Source organism: Hirundo rustica, chromosome 2 (genome assembly GCF_015227805.2).
Source record: "Hirundo rustica isolate bHirRus1 chromosome 2, bHirRus1.pri.v3, whole genome shotgun sequence".
Taxonomy (NCBI): Eukaryota; Metazoa; Chordata; class Aves; order Passeriformes; family Hirundinidae; genus Hirundo; species Hirundo rustica.
Window position 1 is genome coordinate 37628549 of NC_053451.1, and position 19987 is coordinate 37648535.

The 19987-nt window shown below is 39.2% G+C and overlaps 1 protein-coding gene across 8 annotated transcripts in view; it reads left to right on the forward strand.

Moving 5' to 3' along the window:
* Positions 1 to 19987, forward strand: part of FAT3 (FAT atypical cadherin 3) — a 398042-nt gene that overhangs the window by 283675 nt on the left and 94380 nt on the right. For 5 of the 8 annotated variants that reach the window (XM_040054688.2, XM_040054680.2, XM_040054683.2 and 2 more), the window contains exons 6-8: positions 9221 to 9535; positions 11431 to 11641; positions 12083 to 12151. In XM_040054688.2, coding sequence (XP_039910622.1) covers positions 9221 to 9535; positions 11431 to 11641; positions 12083 to 12151 — 595 coding nt within the window. The remainder of the gene's footprint in view (positions 1 to 9220; positions 9536 to 11430; positions 11642 to 12082; positions 12152 to 19987) is intronic. The other 3 variants (XM_040054681.2, XM_040054684.2, XM_058419208.1) reach the window with 1 other exon arrangement.

Consider the following 19987-nt stretch of genomic DNA (forward strand, 5'->3'; position numbering starts at 1 on the left):
AAGGCTTGTTGGTAAGTAACGAGTTCAAAGACAGAGATTTTTTTGGGAGGGGGGTTTGGGGGGGTGAGCTCTGAGTTTCTGTCTGTAGTAAAATTGCAGAATTAATCACCAAAATTGTAGATGTAGAATTGCATGTTCCTTCAGTGACCAAGCATCTCAGTAAAGTTGCCCCGGCCTGACTTGGGGAGCTGGCATGCCTCTCCTCCTTCTGCTCTCTCATTGCCATCGCTCACTGCTGTCTGTCTTTTGAGGAGGGTTTGTTTTCTTTTGGTGAATTCATTTAAAACCCTGATTATTTCAGGAGCCCTGTGCATAGGACAGATGCACAAACAGTTTATTGGTGGGTGGAGGTGGCTGCACATGGATGACAGGGGAAGAACGTTGGGAGGAGGAGCTGGAAATGGGGCTGGATGCATCTTAATCTGCTTTTTGGCCAGAGACAAGGTGGTGTAATCCCATGTTAGCATAACTAACTGCTGCTTTCGGGGAAAGAAAAAAAGAAACTTTTGCCTTTCTTTTGAAAATCTCTCGTTCTGCTTTATACGGCAGCATAGAATTTGGATGCAGCGTACCTATAAAGTAAGTAAGTCTAAGGAACTACAGTGTGTATCTTTCTCCTCACTGCTGGCCAAATACACATTTTTACCTCCTCAGTATCAGCAATACTGTTTTAAAACAGACCATCACAGAGCGTCACCTGAGGATGTTTCATCCAACGTCAGTTGCATGTTTTGTCCAACATGGGATGTCAGCATGACAAAAATCGTTTAGAAGCAGGTTTTTATATTACAGTTTAGGACACAAAGTGATTATTCCCTTTGGAGGCTGAAAGTTTTAGTAGAAGTTACTGCCTTGTTGTAACAGAAGCTTCTGCCACAATATTTTTAAGGGTGTACAGAGCAAGCCATTTCACACTGCGCCTTTTCCTAGAGGACCTTCAGCAGCTTGCGCCCCATTAGCATGAGGCAGTGCTGCTGCCTTACTGCCAGAGAGATGGAGGGCTATTGCCACACACCTGCTCTGAATCTGAGCGTTTCTGCTAAGAGTTGGGAGTTAATTCCTTGTCACCCAAACAAGGATGAAAAATAAATACTGTTGATTAGTTAACTCCATGGTGACTACTACTATAGCTTGATTAAATTTTGGCAATAAATCGGCATATACTTTTTGAGCAGGGCATGTCTGTTGATAGTTGAAATATAACATAAATTATTAATACTAGGAAAATACCTTGGAAGCATGAACAACATATTCCAGGCTGTTTTTCTTGCATAATTACACATAGTGACTGGTCTAGTATGAAAAAATGGAAGTTTGGAGATGTGTAACAATCTTCATCATTTTGGGGAAACTGAAGAAGGTGTTTGGTTCCTGCTTGTAGTGAAGATGAGAATCAAGTAACTTTTGTGGATAGAAAATGAAGAGTAATTGAACCTGTTAGAAAACAGCAGTGTGGTGAGCTTACAAGTTTATGCACACCTCTTTTGAAGCACAAGAACTGAGAGCTACTGTATTTCCTGAGTGCTAAAGATAAGATTTTTAGAGAAGGGCATTATCTGTAGAGGTAGATCTGATAGGAGGGAACTTATCAATATTTAATCACAGGTGTTTCTTATCACAAGAGAAGCAAAATACACAAATGGCTGAAGTAGATAATGAGGTATGAATCAGATTAAAATTGACATAGAGAGTACTACTAACACTAAACTGCACGCATATCTTGATTTTCAAGCTTTATGTTATTTGAATTTGCTTGAAGTGAAATATTCTCACATTTGACTATTCATTTTCTGTTCGCAAAAACTCTCAGACTGTAATCTTTACTTTCAGCAGGAGCTAAACACCTTCAAAGTTTACTGCGAAGATCAATAGGTAACTTTTATCTTCTTTCTTGTGTAGGGGCTATGATGGTAGTTAAGCTTCTGTTTAGTGATAGGTTGTTCCTCAAGAGGTTTCATATGCCGAAAAATTTATTTGTAAGCAATTGCATATCATAGTTTATCTTGTTTGTACGGTGTCAGTCTGAAGGTGGGTAGATCCGCTTCGACAGGTATTGTCACGGGACAGTTTGGAGTGTATTCCTCTACTTTTCAATTTTTTCTTCATTATATATTTAGCAAGACTCATTACTGTAGCCTCATGAGCAAAGAGAAGAAACTCATAATATACTCAAAAGACCTTTACAATTGCTGTTTGGCAACAGAGGTTGATGTTTTTACTATCATCCTCTCTAATTTTCCAAATCTTCTTTCTGCAAACTTAGCAAACTGTTCAACGTGGGATATGATACATGCAGTTTCAAGCTGCTGTTATCACACTGAAGATCAGAAAAAGTTCTGGTTGAGCAATGCTTTTCCTTACCATAGGATTTCTGCTGAATCTTATGTGACTATATGCTACAGTTAGGCAGTAGAGGTAAAGCATTTCTGTATTTAATTCCACCAGTGGAAGTAAGAGGCACTTCTGGACTTCTGGAAAGTGACTGGCTTAGTGTCACTTCTGCACAAAGTTTAATCTTCATTTCATCAAACGCAAATTATATGAGTTTGATATTCCCAAGGATAATAGTTATCTTTTTACTTAGGGAAAAGAAGGAGAAGGTGCTTTCTGATGCTGCCTGAAGAAGTTTCCTTTAACACATGACAGGCTGCTCTATTTTCCTGGGAATCTAATGGAGTAATGGTCGGTTCTGCACTTAGCATGTATTGATTGAAGAACACTGTAAATAAAGCCTGATGCGAAAAGGTCACCAGGATCTTCAAACTGTAATGAACTTTAAAAGCAATGCCTATGGAAAACTGCTATTTTTCTTTTAGAGGGTCACTGTCAAGAGCTATGCAGATTCTTCATTTTATATTGCTACTAAAGCAGAAATGTAAGTCTTTAGTTTCTTTACAGAGACTTGTTTACTGTTTCCAGAAAGCTTGTAAAATAAAGTGTGACACAGGATAAATGTAATAGAAGTAGTAGTAGTGGTTTTGGACTTTAAAGTCACCCATTCTGATATTTCTTTCTGCCATTCTCCTTTGACTACCATCTACAGGTCTCAGCACTCTGAGTCTGACAAAAGTTAAGATTTGAAGCCTCTAAGGCTTTCTTCAGTACACTCTTCTAATATTTAGGTTTGCAAATACTACAGGGAGCATTTAACTCCAAATGAAAAAGCCTCCTTTCCTTCCTTTCTTCCTGTCTCTTGGCAGTACAGCACTGAAATTACCTGATGTCATCGTTAATTCTCAAATGGTTTAACAGACCATTATGCATCGTTTTCTAGCTTGAGCATGGCTGGAAGCCATTGACATTCCTAATCAAACACCTAGAGTGTTTATGTCAGTAATAATCTCTATTTTAAATGTACTCTAAACTATTTATTTCTCATTCCTGGACTGAGTGAATGTAATAATTTTTTGTTTTGTTTTGTTTTTTGGTGTTTTTTTGTTGTTTTTTTTTTTTGAAAACACATTGTAAAGGAAATAAGGAAAGATTAATCACATTGATATCATTGGAACTCTTTTGGGCAAGAAGTGCAACTTGTCTTTTGGGACAGCAGCACATCCTATTAGGATAAGTGAAATAACCACCCATTTTGTTCCCGCAGCTGCTAGATAAAGGATTAGAAAGAGAAGGTATCTGGCTTGCTACAGCTAATTCAGTACTCACTTTGAAGTAAAACAAAACAAAAGAAAACCAAAACAAAACAAAACAAAAAAGAAACAAAAAAAAAAAAACCAAACTGGTGTACATTTATTTTTCTCTTGTATTTTTTTATATCTTTGAGCTACACTGCCTTCACTTTGTAGCAATACTCCTGACATGTAGTTCAGTAACAGCACGTATTTCAGAAAAATATTTCCTTGTAAGAATTTAGCCTCAAGTTTAGTCTCTCTGAAGTAGGCAGAGATAGTAATTCAGTGCATTTGACTTTCAAGTTCTATTCATCACTTGATGAGCTCTCCTTTAAAATCTTTCACTTCTACTAAGGGATGAATTCGAGAGATTTACAATAGGTATTGCAGCTCGTTTGCACGTTGGCAGAAGAAACAAACCCATTAGTCACTAACAGCAGGGGTATGCCTCAACTCTCCCGCTCTCTTTGATCATTTTTCTGTCTTCAGTAGCTCAACCAGATTCTCTTTTCTAAGGTTTTCTGAAGCAAAATTAGCATTTCTTGTTGGGAGAAGGGAGAGACTTTTACCTGAAAACCTCATTGTTCACACTCCTTTGATGAGGCACCAAGCATCTAGGTCACTTTATTTTGTATTAAGCAGTTATCACATTAGAAAAATAAACAAGCAAATACGACATCTTCAGCTTTTTGCAATGCTAAGGACAGTATTGTGGCAGTTCCTCATAACTTAAAAATTGGGTAGGGTGAGTACTTCCTCCTGCCAAAGAATGATGTGGAAGAAGATACTTGTTCTTCTCAAGGCTTGATGACTCATATTAAACACCTGCTAATTGTCTTGTACTTGTTGAAGGAACATCCCTGCTAGCTATTCCCTCCAGCTGAGTTAATAATCACCTTGGAAGTCATGAGCTTTTGTTAATGAGACTCAATATAGTGCTCTTAATCCAGGAGGGTGGTCCTCACAGTTGTATTTGTTTTCTGAAAGATTCAAGAGCTACACCTTCTCCAATTAGGTGTCACAGTCTGACTCATAGGAGGAGTGACTGTCTCAAGGCAAAATTCCCTTTGTCACCACTGCTGAGGTCTGCTAGACTGGATTAGGATGGATGGTTAGGCAGTACTTTCACAGTGGATGTCTCCTCCATGCCTTCTCCATAGTCATGAAAAGAAGAAATTCTCACATCTAACGTTCCAGCTGTGGTATGTTAACAGTCAGTGTCAGTCTTCATTTTCACTGAGAAGGTCCATTGCTGTGGAAATCCCTTCATAGCTGTTCTGTGGACATAAACATGATTATCTCTCAGTCCTGTAGGAAGGGTGTGCTAATGTCTACAGACTAAACCTGCTGAAGTAGATCCTACAAAGAAGTGGAAATTGTTTTACTTGGTGAGAAAGTTCTGTTATTACACTGAATATATCATATGCTGCAGAAGGAGATATTTTAGTGCATTTTTCTCAAACAATACATGTCTGATAGAAGTAGAGGGAATTTGAAGACACCTTGTCCTGGTCCATCCAGCTAAAGGAAGCATTGTGAGGGAGGTGTGACTGTTCCTTTAGCGAAGAAATTCCCAGGTAACCAGTATCTGTATTTATATTGACAGACATATTTGTATGTAAAGTTGTAAGCGTTAAAGCCAATGGGTAAATACAGATTCCTAGAGGAAAATGCTCATTTTGTGGAGAATACTGTAGTGGAACTGTCTGTAGGTTGTGTGAAAACAGCAGTGATGCTTAGGGTTTCACCATGAAAATATATAATAATTATTTTTTTTTTTTCTCTGTTGCGTTCAGGCAACATTAAGTATGTAGTTGCATTCCTTTTCAGACATTTCACTCTTGCTGAATGGCCCAATCCTTAGTCTGATTACTCAAGGAGTCCGAATTCAGCTGCTTTCATGGTTGTATCCCAGCTTTGGGAGGTTGTATCCTCTCTTCAGCCTGTCCTGACACAGCATGAGCAGCAGTATCAAATCAGAGCAGCAGAGGGGACAGTAGCTGGGGTGGTCCATCTCAGCTGCCCATGGTCTGCAGCAGCTGGATCTGGATGCCAGACTCATCGCACAGACAGGAGAAGGTGTTCACCACTTAGGAAGGCACATGCTGAGCAAGCAGCCGTTCCTCATCTCTGCTGGGAAAGCCGTGATTTTGTCCTTACCCTTTTCCATACTGATTACTGTGAGAGTCACCTCTTGTTGGGTTTTCAATGGCACATCTTGACGAGCATGTATTGAGACAGTCTGTCTCAGATTGACAGATGAATGACAGATGTCATTCAGATGTCATTCATCTGTGTTACCTTTCTTCTCTGTTTTCTTTTTCCTACCATGCTACCTGCAGGTTTCCAAACAAAAGAACCTCACTGGTCCTAAATCACAGCTTCTCTCCTGTGAGCTCTCCTGTGCCTTGCACATCTGCCTTTTGCATTTCCAGAGATACCAGCTGCGAATTAGCTTTGTCCTATGAACATCCTAACCTCCCTCCCCTCTCTGATTACTTTTTACTGTAATTTCCAGCTGTTCAAGGGTTTAGCAAAGAATTGCAGTAATGTTTGAATTGAAATTGCCTTGGTTAGAAGGGGCCCCTAAGTGCTGGTGTGATACTGTGTCCTGATGGAAATGGTATTTGCAGAGCAATGTGCTGAATTACTTCTCTAGTTCTCCGTGGTTTTGTCTGGGAACAATTCTGAACTAGCAGCAATTTCTTGGGTTGTTTTAATGTGTTGTCATGGTGGGGCTTTTTCTGTAGGGGCAGAGGAAATTTTTGCAGTTCTTTTACCTTGTTGATGGCTGGAACCTGAATAGCCAGGCTGGGGTCAGGATGATGGAGCACAGAAAAGGGGTCAGCCAGGGTGCAGATTTACAGTTAGGGAAATAATGACATCACTGGTGTGAGGAGGGCTTAATTAATTTACAGACCTGCAAAGAGAGAACTTCAGCTCCTGTGTCTGGCACTCAGAGCTTTTTGAGTGGAGCTGCATCCTGTAATTTTGAAAAGTTTGAAGAGGCTTAGCTGGTACCTAACATTTCCCTCTCCAAGGATTTAAAGTTTTAACCCAAGCAGAATTTACTAACTTCAGGCATTCTTCATTAATTTTTATTAATTAGCTGTCATTTTGTGTTACTGCCATTACTTTTTCCTGTTAGCTGTCAGCAAATGTTTTCAGTGCAACTTTCCTGTTATCGAATAGATTTCCCCCAACTTTGGGCTTACAAAACAAACAAATGCATGCAAATATTTGCTGCCACAATTTATAAATAATATAAATAAATCCTGACTGATTTCAGCAGTAAACTGCCAAACTGTGTAAATGTACTGGTAAGACAGAAGGATGCTTCACTTCTTGAGCAGTTTTTTGACTTAGGTAGGGTTTTTCCATCATTGTTGTCTGACTGATTATACCTCTGTGGTTTTCATAGATTTTATTGTCATAGTTGGTTGTAAACCCTTTATCTCCCTCACACACCGTTTTTGTTGATTACTGCTAGCATGTTGAAGAAAATATCTTTACAAAAAAAGAAGAAAAAAAGTTGTATTTGTTCAGAGAACACAAGTTTCCAGAATCTCTCTAATATTTTTTAATGCAAGAACATTACTCCCTAAAAAAGCATTTTGGTGATAATTTTTGCGTGTGGATTAGTCTGTCTCTGATTGTTTCTGTGCGATGCAGCCTGTACTGCTTGTCATCAATGATTATTTTCATATGATTATCTGTAATTATTTTCATGCGGTTATCATATTTTCAATTATTATCTGTGGAGAAACGCAAAAAAGGTTTTCCTTTGTTAACTCGTGGTCTGGCCTAGAGCTTGGCCAGTTCCAGCGGAGAAGAACAGAAACTGAGGGGATCATCAGTGAAGTGGAGAGGCTGAGGTCCCTGGTGACATGGTTCTCACCTTATGGAAAGGCAGATTGACAGCTGCATGTACAGCCTTTCAGCATTAAAAATGCTGTTTTGGAAAGTGCTGGTATTGAGAACTGGATGGCTGAGCACTCTAATAATGATGTGGGTCTTCTTCCCACACCCCTGTGCTGGTGACTGGCAGGTGTCACGTTGGTGGATTTGCAGGGTGGGTCTGATCCCCATCCAGCACTCTGCAAACAGCTGTCCCCATCACAGGAGTGGTGGTCTCAACAACTGCTAGTTGCCAAACGTACTCAGCACCTAGGAAACTACTGCAGTTTTGGGAGAAAGAGGCCTGAGACTGGCGTGTGTTGTTGGGAGGATGGGTTCTACTCTCCAAGTGGGTTCTGGGCTGTTTGGGGGAATTTACATTGCCACTGTATCTTGCCATGCTCCTCACTTTTCTGTAAATGAGCTGTTTCAGTCCCTGAGGCTGTCAATCTGCTCCCTTCTACTGCGTCAGTTTTTAAACACATAGTTAAATACACAAAAGGGATAATGTCTTTTACTGTTCTCATAGAAAGTATGATTTTTCTGCTGATCTCAGTGTCAAACTGGGGTTACCCTATGTTTAGACTTTACACAAGGATGGAACAATGCCAAGGGGTATTATTCCCAGAAAATTTTGGTTTGCCTAAGGATTGGGCATCAGGACTAAAGGATTTGCAAGGGAGCACCAGCAGACCAATCGATGTGCAGTATGAGCAGGGAAGGGTATGTAATATCTTGGCTCTCTGTCATCAGAAATTGCTACTGTGGGATTTGGCATGTTACCATATGTAGCTGAAAATGAAATTTGAACTTCTTTCGTGCAAACAAAAATAACTTTCTGCCTTATTTCTTTCCCATTAAAAATGCAATCGAAATATTGAGGGAGAAGTTTGAAACATATTGATTTCATTTTGAAGGCATATTATTAAATCTCTTGAGGGCTTGTTGATCTTGAATCATTTCATTTTCATAGTGTTTCAGATTGAAAATTATTAGTAATTCTGTTTAAGTTGCAGCTAAATTACTAATTAACTTTCATCTCAAAGATTTTACTTCTTACATGTTTCTGGCAGCACAGTGCACTCTAAACAATGCAGCAGAATTTTTTTGTTACCTGCCTCTCAGTGCTCCATATAATCTTATAAAGCAGGTTTGGAATTAATGAGCTGTCACATCTTGGGTAATGAATGAAAAGAACTTGACAGAAATCCTTTTGTTGTTTAAGAAATTCCAAATAATTAATGGGGAAAAAATGACAGAGGTTCTTTAAGGGTTTAAGAAGAAACGCATCTTTCGAATTCTTTCCATGACAGAAAAAACTTTAAAATATGTATGCAAAAAATGTAGGGATCCTTGATTAATGGGTTAATTCCAGTTCACTCTTCTGAAATAAACTTGCAGAATTTGAGATTAAAGGATTTTATGTTTTGAGAAATAGCTTCCTAATCTGCTGGTTCCTTATTCCACATTCATCTCAGAAATAAAAAATCTTCTGGATTCCTGGATTTGCCATTGTGGACAAATTGAGTTAAACACTGAGCGTGTCTATAATAATTGTGTGTCGTGTACATGGAAGGTGTTGTAAACTGCAGTTTAGCTTCAGGGAGGGCAAGGTGTTTCCTTATGTTTTAAGGTTTTCTCCAATTTATCAAGTCCCACTGTAGGTGTTGAGAATAACTCATACTGCTCTTTTTCAGGTAACCGTCTCAGACGGGGGCACATCTCCCAGGCAGTCCTCTGTTTGGGTGGTGGTCCAGGTTCTGGATGAGAATGATAACAAACCGCAGTTTCCAGAGAAAGTCTATCAGATCAAGCTGCCGGAGAGGGACCGTAAGAAAAGAGGGGAGCCAATCTACAGAGCTTTTGCTTTTGACAAAGACGAAGGCCCTAATGCAGAAATCTCGTACAGCATTGTGGATGGGAACGATGATGGGAAGTTCTTCATTGATCCCAAAACAGGGATGGTTTCTTCCAGAAAGCAGTTCACAGCGGGGAGTTATGACATCTTAACAGTAAGCACTCTTTCACTGTCATACAAACCCATGATTTGACTGACTTTTTTTTTTTTTTTTTTTTTTTTAAAGAAATAGGCCCTCCTGTATAAAAAAGAATGTATAACTGGGTTTATTCCCTTTATATAAGACCTAAATAAAGAAATCTAGCATTCACATACAACTACTGCCAAAAAATTGAGTCTGAGAGATCATTCATGCTATTGCAGGCCATGAGGTACTCTCTCAGTCTTGAGTCAACCTGCAAATTGTTAGCATAAGCCATTCCCTTGAACGTGCAGAAATGAAGACCAAGTACCTGTCTGCTCCCAAAGTTGTATCATGCTGGCCTGGGCAGACACAGCTACAAATGGGTACTTGCTTTTTGTGTGGACACAATTGTTTGCTCTTACAGAGGGTGCCTACTGTCCCAGTTAGGTGGCTGCATCTAAGAGAGGAGATGTGTACTCTGTGTTGTGGACGCAATTTCAGTTAAAAGAAATCTCAGACAAAATTCTTCTTTCAGAACTGTAACCATATAGTTAAAGTGAAAGAAACGGAGAATAGATATGGTTGAGTCGATAAAAAGCCAAGTAAGACTGGAATGTGCGCTCTTCATCCACAGAAATAAGCCAACAAGTTATAGTGAAGAAGTTGAAATAAAAATGTCAGAGGTCCATGGTCTGACATCTGGAAATGATGTCTCTTACAGAAATGGGTTGCCTTCATAGTGTTGAAAGAGGAATAAAAAAAATGTTGAGAAATACCTAGGAATCAGAGTAGAGCAGCCTTCAAGTGATTGAGTACTTTTCCCTCTGGCAACCTCAAAGTCATGTTTGAGATCTGAGCCTTCTTATAATGCAACAACTGAAGATTTTCTACCTAGAAACTGCTCATCACACCCTCAGCATCTTTTCACAAAGGACTTGACTGTCTGGAATGGAGCAGAGTGACGAATGTTAGCATCAAGCCCACTTAACACATTTCCAGAGGAAGAAATAGGGCATGATATTTCATTAAAAAAAATTCCATTTTTGAAAGATATTGTAGCATCGTATTTACACCAGTTCAATAGGCAGAAACATTACCTTTTTTCTTTTTTAAAAAAAGCCCTTAGGTTAACACCGATGTTATCCACCAAAGCACCTATTTTGTAACCTGCATTCAGTCTTTTCTTACACCCAGTGTTTGTTGCTGCTCATCTTGTATTTTCTATGCTAAATCCATTAAGCATGCCACACAAATATCAAGTCTATCCATCTTTCTAGAGGACTTTATAATAAGAAGAATTATCACCAATCTAAGCAGCTTTTAATGAACATGACAGACAAGGGACAGAAAAAAAAAATTTAAATTATATTCATTATGGAGAATGAGGGAAATTACTTGAAACTTAATTCATTCACCTTAAGATCCTGAGGAAGACAATATAAGGAATATTTATCTGCAGCAGAAAACTTGCCACTTGAAGGCAGTCAAATATGCTCTGGGTGAGCATGATTTGCAAATGCATTGTCTCACATAGGGCCATTACAAAGCTTCCAGGTTTGCTGCAAGAGGGAGCTGGGTGCAAGATGAAATCAGAGAGGGAAGCTGGTTCTGGAGTGGAGGATCTCTGCGGGGATTGTCCAACTTGCTTCTGCAAGAGTCCTCACACCAGCATTTCTTAAACCAAACATTTCCGTTTAAAATCAGCTTTTTCAGTGAAAAGTCAAAAGCATTATGCAAGAAAAACAAAACAAAACAAAAACGTGAGAACTGATAAATAAGTGCTCATCTTCCTCTTTTTTCATGGGATTTTACATATAGTATTACAAAGGCCATTTTCCAAACTGTCATTGCACTGCAGTAGAATTAGGTCTGAACTGCCAAGCTGGGATGCTCAGCCTGAGCCCTTTTTTCTTTGTACCTGCCAGATAAAAGCGGTGGACAATGGCCGGCCCCAAAAATCGTCGACTGCACGTCTCCATATTGAGTGGATAAAAAAGCCTGCACCCTCGCCCGTGCCCCTGACTTTCGACGAACCCTTTTACAACTTCACCGTCATGGAGAGCGATAAAGTGACCGAGATTGTGGGGCTGGTCTCTGTGCAGCCCTCTAACATCCCTCTCTGGTTCGATATCGTCGGTAAGTTGGGAGCCAGTGGAGCGAGGAGGACGCCCCAGAAGCAAAGCGTATGGCTGTGTGGTTTTGAGAGCAAGAAAACTAACCGTGAACTGTCTCCCCACCTCCCCCCACCCCTCAGTTAAACCCATTTTCCTAATGATGAAATGAAAATGCTGTTTTAATATAGTGATAACAGTAATAATAATATTCCTGCTTTTGTTATGACTCCTTAGCTAAGCTTAAAAAAAAGCGCTGTATGGCTGAATTGTTTTTTTTTCATACTATGTTATTTACTGCAATCTTAATGTTGTCTGTCATTTGAATTCTATTGTCATACTTTGCTAATCTCATTTCTAAATGTATTTATGGTACTTAGACTTGCTGTCCCTCATTTCTCTCTTTCTTCACCTTTTTTTCTGCATTCTGTTCTTTTTTTTCTGCTTCCGACTGCCCTGCTTCAAGGTGGCAAGCATGCTCGAGAGATGTTCTATATTCTACAGACAGCTTGTGGGCAGAACTGTTCAACAGAAGGTACCCTTAGTGCAAACACATTTGCTAAAATACTACTATCCAGGCTGCCTTTTATTTTTTGCAAGTTTTTTGAGACAGTTTATATTACATCTTTCATAAGTGCCTGTGACAGGATGCGATGCGACACATGGATGTGCTGCATTTCTTTCTATGACAGCTTTTACCGTATTTGTGTCCAATTATTATCATTTTATTCACGGATTTTCCACAGTTTATCACAAATAATTAATTCAACTTTTCACAGTCCAGTGCCATCCATTTAACTGTGAAACAGAATGGGATGCCTCAACATATGGGTTACAAATGGAGCCACCAAAAGTTTGTCTTGAATGCAAGCTGAAACAGAGAAATGTGTTTTGATGTGAGATTTCAACCACAAAATTGCCTTACACTAAATTGAGTATAAAAAGAGGGAGGGAGAAGCATCCTTAGTTAAAAGGAGGAGAAGTCATAGAAGTCTTAAAATCACAGGGGAATGCCATTAGCTGCCAAAATGACAGGGAGCAAAGGGTCTCGCTTGGTTGAAGCAGAGAAATGGGAGTCAACGTTTCTAAGCATTTCTTCCCCACTTCTGCTGCTGATTCAGTTAATGTCATTTGAAATAACTCATTTAACATCTCAAAAGTGAGAATTTCCCCTGGAAAATTATTGTGCTTCGTAATATTTGCAGATGCTTGAACGTAATGTTTGCATACCTTTGGATGTAAAACAGTGCATCTGCACAAAGTGTAGTTATTTAAATGAAAGATTATAAAGCAAATGCTATATGAAAGATTAGAGAAACGAAAAGCCTTTGCCATGGACTTAGCGGAAAGTGTGCATCAGCAGTCTTTATTTACAGGGATTGAGCCTGGCTCCCATTTCAGCATAGTTATTTGCAAATGGGTTTAGCCAACAGGAAGGACAGGGACCACAGAAGAAAGGGTCTGTCAGAGTCGTTTTCAGCCACCTTTTATTGCCAGTTTGTGCAGATGAAAGACAAAAGCGGCACCATTTCCTCTCTGAATTTGCAGCACGGTTTCTAATGTGCCAATCATATTAAAATCAAACCCAAAGCTACTACCATGTTCTGGGGTTCCTGCTAGTCCCTGAGGGAGAACAGCATATGTTTCCTACAGTTTTTCTGCCATTTCCTTGGTTGCTTCAGTATGCTACATGCAGTTTACTAGCTAATGTTTACATTTCCATTCTTTCCTCACTGACCCTTTCCTCCCAGGACAAATCCATCTTTTTTTGATGCTATTGACAGTTTTTTCCTATTTGAATCTTATGCTGGACTTCTTTTGGTCCTTTCCATGGCAGCTTGACCAGCTCTCATTAAAATGCTGCCCTGAGGGAAGTCCCTGCTCTTCTGCTACATTCTTTTTCATTATTAGAGTTATTTTCAATCAGGCAGCACCTTATAATGATATTTGATTTTTTGCCTACCAAACAGAGATGATAGCGAAAATATTAGAAAATTTTAGCCTCTGTCATTTAATGTGGCCTTTATGCCTAAACTGGTTCAAATGCTTAAGAAAATTTTCCCTATTTAAACAATTCTAATGGTTTCCCTGTAGGCTAGAGCTTCTGAAGTTGCAAGATGCTGCATCACTGCAGAGGTCACTGAGACAGATCTTTGCTAGATATAATGAGAAATCGGTAACCCTGACCGTCCAGTTTGGTTCCGCTACCATATGAATGTTTTCATTAAATACTGCTGCTGTTGCAAGTAATAGCACTGCCAACAGCCCCCATTTCTGCAACAAGACTAGCCAACAATCCTGGGCATGCAGAAGACCCTGTTGTTCCAGACACTCAGCATGCAAGGAGCAAAGACAAAACCCATCCAGAGAGTTTTACAGACAGAACACACTGTATTTAGATTGCCATTGCTGCCTTTACCCAGTGTCAAACCCCGCTTTTTTTAGTTGTTCCTTGATGTCATCGACATTGAGATCTAGTGCTGAAGAGCCCAATGGAAGATGTGGGATATTTGTAGAGGTTAATTGTCATATATAGAAAGCTATATGCAACTGCTGATGCAAGCGATGGTTTCTGTGCTGCTGTAAGACCTGATCCTGCTCCATCTGGTATTTTGTGATTCTGTACCTCTGTGCATAGTTCACAGTAATGTCAACAAAACCCCTGAAGGCTTATGTAGAGGCATGGTTTAATATAGAGTTTGCAGCTTGACCTTTATCTTTATGACCTTTTCAAACTAAATGGGCATTGGAATTCCAGAGGATCTCTTTTTTCATGCATAACATGCACTTTCTCCCAGCTAAAAAAAAAAAAAAAAAAAAAAAAAAAAAAAAGAAAAAAAAAAAAGAAAAAAATAGAGAGGGAGAGCAGATGAAGTTTGGCTGTAACGTGTTCTGTCTGCCTAACTTTGCACCTTAATTACATATACTTTAGGTAGCTGTATAAGTTATTAATCAATTCCAAGAGAGGAAGATGCCGCACAGGCAGGAAGGTCATCTTCCATTGATGGACTAGGGAGGAACAGGATACTTGGGTGATTGTTAGTTTCTTTAACTGGGAAGAGTTGAGATATCATACCTGGTTTCTGTTTTCAGACTGCATTCAATGCCATTCTCAATTCATGCAGATCCCACAGTGGGAAAGACATAAGCGTAAGTTGTATCAGTTGTATTAAACTTATTCAGTCGCTATTAAGAACCTTATTTTCAGTGGGAACTCCAAGATAAGTCAGAGACCTTTATTTGTACCAGGTAAATTGAGCCCGTTCTGTTATTTCCTTTGTTAGTGATGGGAACGGTAGGATGACTACTTTAACACTGGAGCTAAGCTGCATGGTGCTAGTTTTTGCTTAAGTAGCATGTTGCACAACCTCTCTCTGGTTCCCCAAACAGTCCTCCCTCTATCATTGCTTCCTCCTCCAGCCTGTGCCTTTATAACTGCAGCCAAGCTTTGAAAGCACATCAGAACATTTTACCAAGTGTGCTTAAATGCCAATAATTTTAATAATCTATTAATTTTAGTGAACCATCCATTTAATTAATGGTGTTGCAAGTTTTCATTATTGTCAAAAACATGTAGCTCCCTAGCCTTCTTTGGATAATCTTCTCTGAGCACTATCTGAAATAACTTCCTGATTTCTTTTTTGCTTTTTATGCCCTTGTTTTCAGCTTCTTAGCAGCAAACTCAAGCCTTTGACTTGCTTTACAGTAGTTTTATCTAAAATTCAGTCTACATTGCTTCCTTCTTAGCATAGTATAGTACATAAAAGAATAAATACTTGCCTGTCTTTTCACTAATGTTTATTATGTTATGATTAAAAAAATCTGTAGTAGAATTTTTGCTTCTTGAGACAGTCATTAAGTTTATTTCATCTTCTTTGAAAACAAAAGAAATGAAAATTTTAGCTTTGCTTCTTTTTCTGAAAATTCTAGAGATACTTTAGCCTCACCTCTGAGTTTCAGGGTGAATTAGTTTCCTGCGTTTTGCTCTGATTCTCTTCCCTGAGCAATGTGAAAATTGTAGCAATTGTCTCAGTTTATCATCCCTGTTCACTGCTGTCAGCTTTTTTTTGGGACAAGACAAGTAAGAATCTTCTCTGCACTGAGAAAATGTGGTTTAGAGGACTGTTCTCTAAATCAGATAATCTCCCATATTTCTTTTCTCCGTCTGTCCATCATGGTGTGGTGGGCAAATGAGACTTGAGTAAGGATATCCATATATCGTGGCTCTATTAAGTTTGAACATGGAACATTGTGTGCTGTTTGCTGTCTACCAGTGAAGGAAGACTCCTGCCAGGTTTTAGCAGTGTTTGAACTGGGGATGTCCTCCAGAGCTCAGTGTGATCCATCTTTGCATCTAAGACTGAACAAGTCTGCTTCTCTACAGTCTTCAGATACTTCTGAGATGGTATTCAATCCCAGCCTTTTTGAGCATCCCGCTGGAAAATATGGACAAAGGTCCTCATATGGCATTCATTTGCCTACAAATCCCCAAATCTGCTGGCATCATGTCTTCTCAGAGGAGAAAATTATTTTTCCCAGCCTCATGATCCCATCTTAAAGTGTGTATCAGCAACTGATAGGAACATGGGGAGGCTCAGCATCTTATCAAAAAGGAACCACATCTAGGAAAAGCCCTGCTAAAAAATATTAACTTCTTGCAGCAAAATGCAGTATAAGACGAGTATACTTGAAAATTAAAAACCTCGGCACTGAAATTATACGGGGACAGAGATGCAGAGCCCACGTCCTGTGAGAATGCAAGAACTGGATTGTGTCTTGCCTTAGGCAAATTCTTCAGCTGACCGCCAGAAATCCCTTCTGATAGTTCATGTTTTCCTTGGCCTGTCCGTTGTACCTCTCTTGTTTGCCTTGCAAGGTTCGGTGGTTTGGGGTTTTTTACATATCTTTTTATAAGAAGGAGAATTAATTCTTTCCAAAGTATACAGGACTTAAGTCAGAATAAAAATTGTTCGTAGTGACTATCAAGTCAAGAAATAAGCTAAGAACTAAGGTAACAGTCCGAATTCAGACAGAAAATGCAACCAACTCTATACCAAGTACACAGCTTAGAGTCTGTTGGCTCAGAGGTGTCTCAGTTCAATTTCCTGAGATCTCTTTCTTAACTGTACTATACTATCTGTTAAACTGAAAATAAAGGCTGTTCCAGAAATTTGTAGTGAGGTCCAGCTAATAAGATCTTTTGTACCAGGGGCTGTTTCTACAGCTGTGCTGATAACAGCTGGAATTGGAAAACCCTACATAAACCATAATACACTTTTAGGCAACATAAAAAAATTAGTAGTTCTAAAAATTACTAGTTCTAAAAATGTAATGCTTTCAGGGCTTATGCAAAAGCATTAAGCTCAAACTCAAGAAAGTAGGGGTGGAAATTATCTCACTTAAATTTAAGTGTCCGAAGTGTAGACCTAACTGTCTGCTAGGTGACTTTGGGAATCTTAAAAATCAATTAGAGAAAAAGTACTTTCTGGATGAATTTTTATTATTCAAACATGATAAGTCTTCTCATTCAAAGATGGCATTTAAACTAGATGTGGACTTTTCATAAAATCTTATTCAAAGTGCTTCTGTCTAATCAGATTATTTTAAGGGAAGTTTTTAAACTGTATTGAAGATGTATCAGCAATACATTTTAGCCTGAAATGGTACCGTAGACAACAGCTAATCCACGTCTCTCTGGGGTTATTCAGTATTAAAATGCTTTCTCAGGACAACCTGTCTAGCCAAATTGTCAGTTCAATCATCTTGCTTTCTTTGTCACTGATTTTCCCAAAGTGCCTGAGGAACTCACAATGTATTATCTTCATTTGAAATATTTCTTTCCTAATGCAATTGCAAGCACATTAGCAAAGACAGCTTCTACATATCTTGTATCTGAAAGCAGGTTTTAGTAGACAATAAAAACGAAAGCATGTGCCAAATGCTGGAAAGTGGAATAAGTAATGAAAAGCCACATTAATAAAACTGAGCAGCTGAACAAAATGCCATCATCCTTAGCCCTCTTTCATCTGAAGATTGTGATCAAAGAAACTGTTAAATGGACAATAGCAAAATTGTTAAAATTGATACTGTGGGAGCTTATGGCACTGCAGACAAGCTCACATCCAAAAGGTTGGTACAGACACATTGTCAGGCTTTCAAAAAGAAGTCTCCAGTACCCCAGAAGCCAACACCTTCTCAGGTGTCACCTCCTGGGGCCTCAGCCCTCCAACCTCTACATGGGCACCTTCAGAAGGGAGTGGTTTCATGTGGAGTTCCCAGCTGCAAGAGTTTTAAAGAGAAGATTGCTGTTTGTTTTTACACAAGGATGATCCCTCTCTCTGTGTGCAACTCCAACACCCAGTCTTTCAAAGATGATTGTGGTAGATGCTTCTAGTAGGCCTTGCATAGACTTGACAGATCTATAAGATGCTTGATGTTTAACTTTTATAGTTATTCCTTGTAATTCATTAATTCTTCAGTGTTTAGGGCAGCTTCAGAAGCATTTAGCATGCAAGGACCTGTTTGGAGTGTATAGGAAGGCCGAGGAGCAGCACAAACCATTTGCAGACTGCCTCTCGTACTGCAGATGAGAGGCAGGACCCAATATCAGGCAGTATTCCCAGAAGTTCATCCATCTGCATGATTCTTCACCTGACCATGGTCTGTTAAAATGTAGAAGACTGAATCAAGAATTATTCAGGGTTTCACTCCAAAATAGATTATAATCACGAATCTCAGAGCAGGATGTTCTCTGATCCATCTCTGCCTCAGTGTTTGATGCAATATCTGCCTTGTTTAATAGAAGATGATGCAGTGTAAAATGAACTGCATTGCCTGGTTAGTTACAGGTATAGGCTGGAGTGGCTGGCAACCAAGATTAGTTTGTCACTAGACCATTTTGGAAGATGTGACTAATGCACAGAAAATTCACATGATGGATTCAGTTCTTCTTTTAGGGGAAGAGTATACTTCACTTAATGAAAATGGTTTGAAGAAGTTGGTTTATTTGCAGTAGAGCATGTGTGCCCGGAAAACCCAGCTCTGAGCAGAAGGTCATTTAAAACATTTATTGCTAATCCTTCCATGTTACATCTTGGAAGTTTTAAAGACAGGTTTCTTTGGAAGTGTGTGCCAGTTGATAGCATGTAATTTTTGATTGCTCATTAAGATGGTTATTAAGCATCTCAAAGTATAGACTTGCACTTTGTTTTCATGGTTATCAGTATGAAACATTCTCTTTGTAAAGTGCCTACTGTCCCAAGGCTAGTTTCATTTCAGCTGAGATTTCCTTGCATGAATCTCAAGCTCTTTTCTTCAAAGGACGTTTTCATGGTGCAATTTTTCTCAAGTAAATCAATTTAAAACATTAATTGGGAGAGAGAAACTTTTTCTTCCAGACTAACTTCAAAAACAAAAAAAATACAAAAAGAGCACCGAAGGTATAATAAATGTCCAAATGCCTTGCTATTGCTTAAATATCAAAGACAGCTTGCAGAATGAGGTTAAGGAATAAACAACGTTTCTATCCACCATGAATGACATCAGATCCAGTAACAGTGGTTTCCTGGAAAACTACAATTTATTCAAATCTATTAGGCTTAGATCTGTATATAGGTACATATATCTACTCAACATGTGGAAGTCTGATGGCACATCTGAAATTACTACATTTGGATCATTTCAGTGGCCAGAAGTTCACCAATACTGCCTTTCCTCTGCAGCAGTCACCTGTATTCTTATTTTTCCTCCCATTTTCTTCTACCCATCCCTGAATGTCTTTCAAGGCAAAAATGGGCAGAGCAGAGCTTCTTCCACCTTGCCTTTCTTTGCAATAGCCTGTGCGAAAGGTAGAACTGAGGGTTTTTTTCACATTGAGGAATTCAGGGACTGCGATTTTGCTGTGTTTCCTCCTAGTCTTCAACTCCTTCAAATACCAAAACCTTCTTCTCTCACTAAATGCATGACTGTTTCGGAGAGTAATGCCAGTTCCTGGTCAGCAAACCATGCATACAGGAGAGCATGGAAAATTCTCCTCTTCTCTACTCAGTCCCCAGCCCTAAAATTTCAAGAGCCATTTACATATATCTCTCTTTATATATATTTCACCAGAGCTAAGTCAGTGCTATGGATATTTTTCTACCTGCGGAACTCGTCTCAAGAGGTTTCAGTACCTGTTACACAAGTCTCATAACCAGTGGGCTTTGAAAGGCTTTTCATCTCTGTAGAAGTGGGTTGGCACTGAATTGCTGTGTTGTGAATATACCTTAAGAGTTTGTCTGTCAGCAGTGTTGTGTCCCACCTCTCCCTGTCCCTAGCCTCCAAAAATTTCAGACTCAACTAATACTAAATTGCACTTCATGGATGAGTGAGT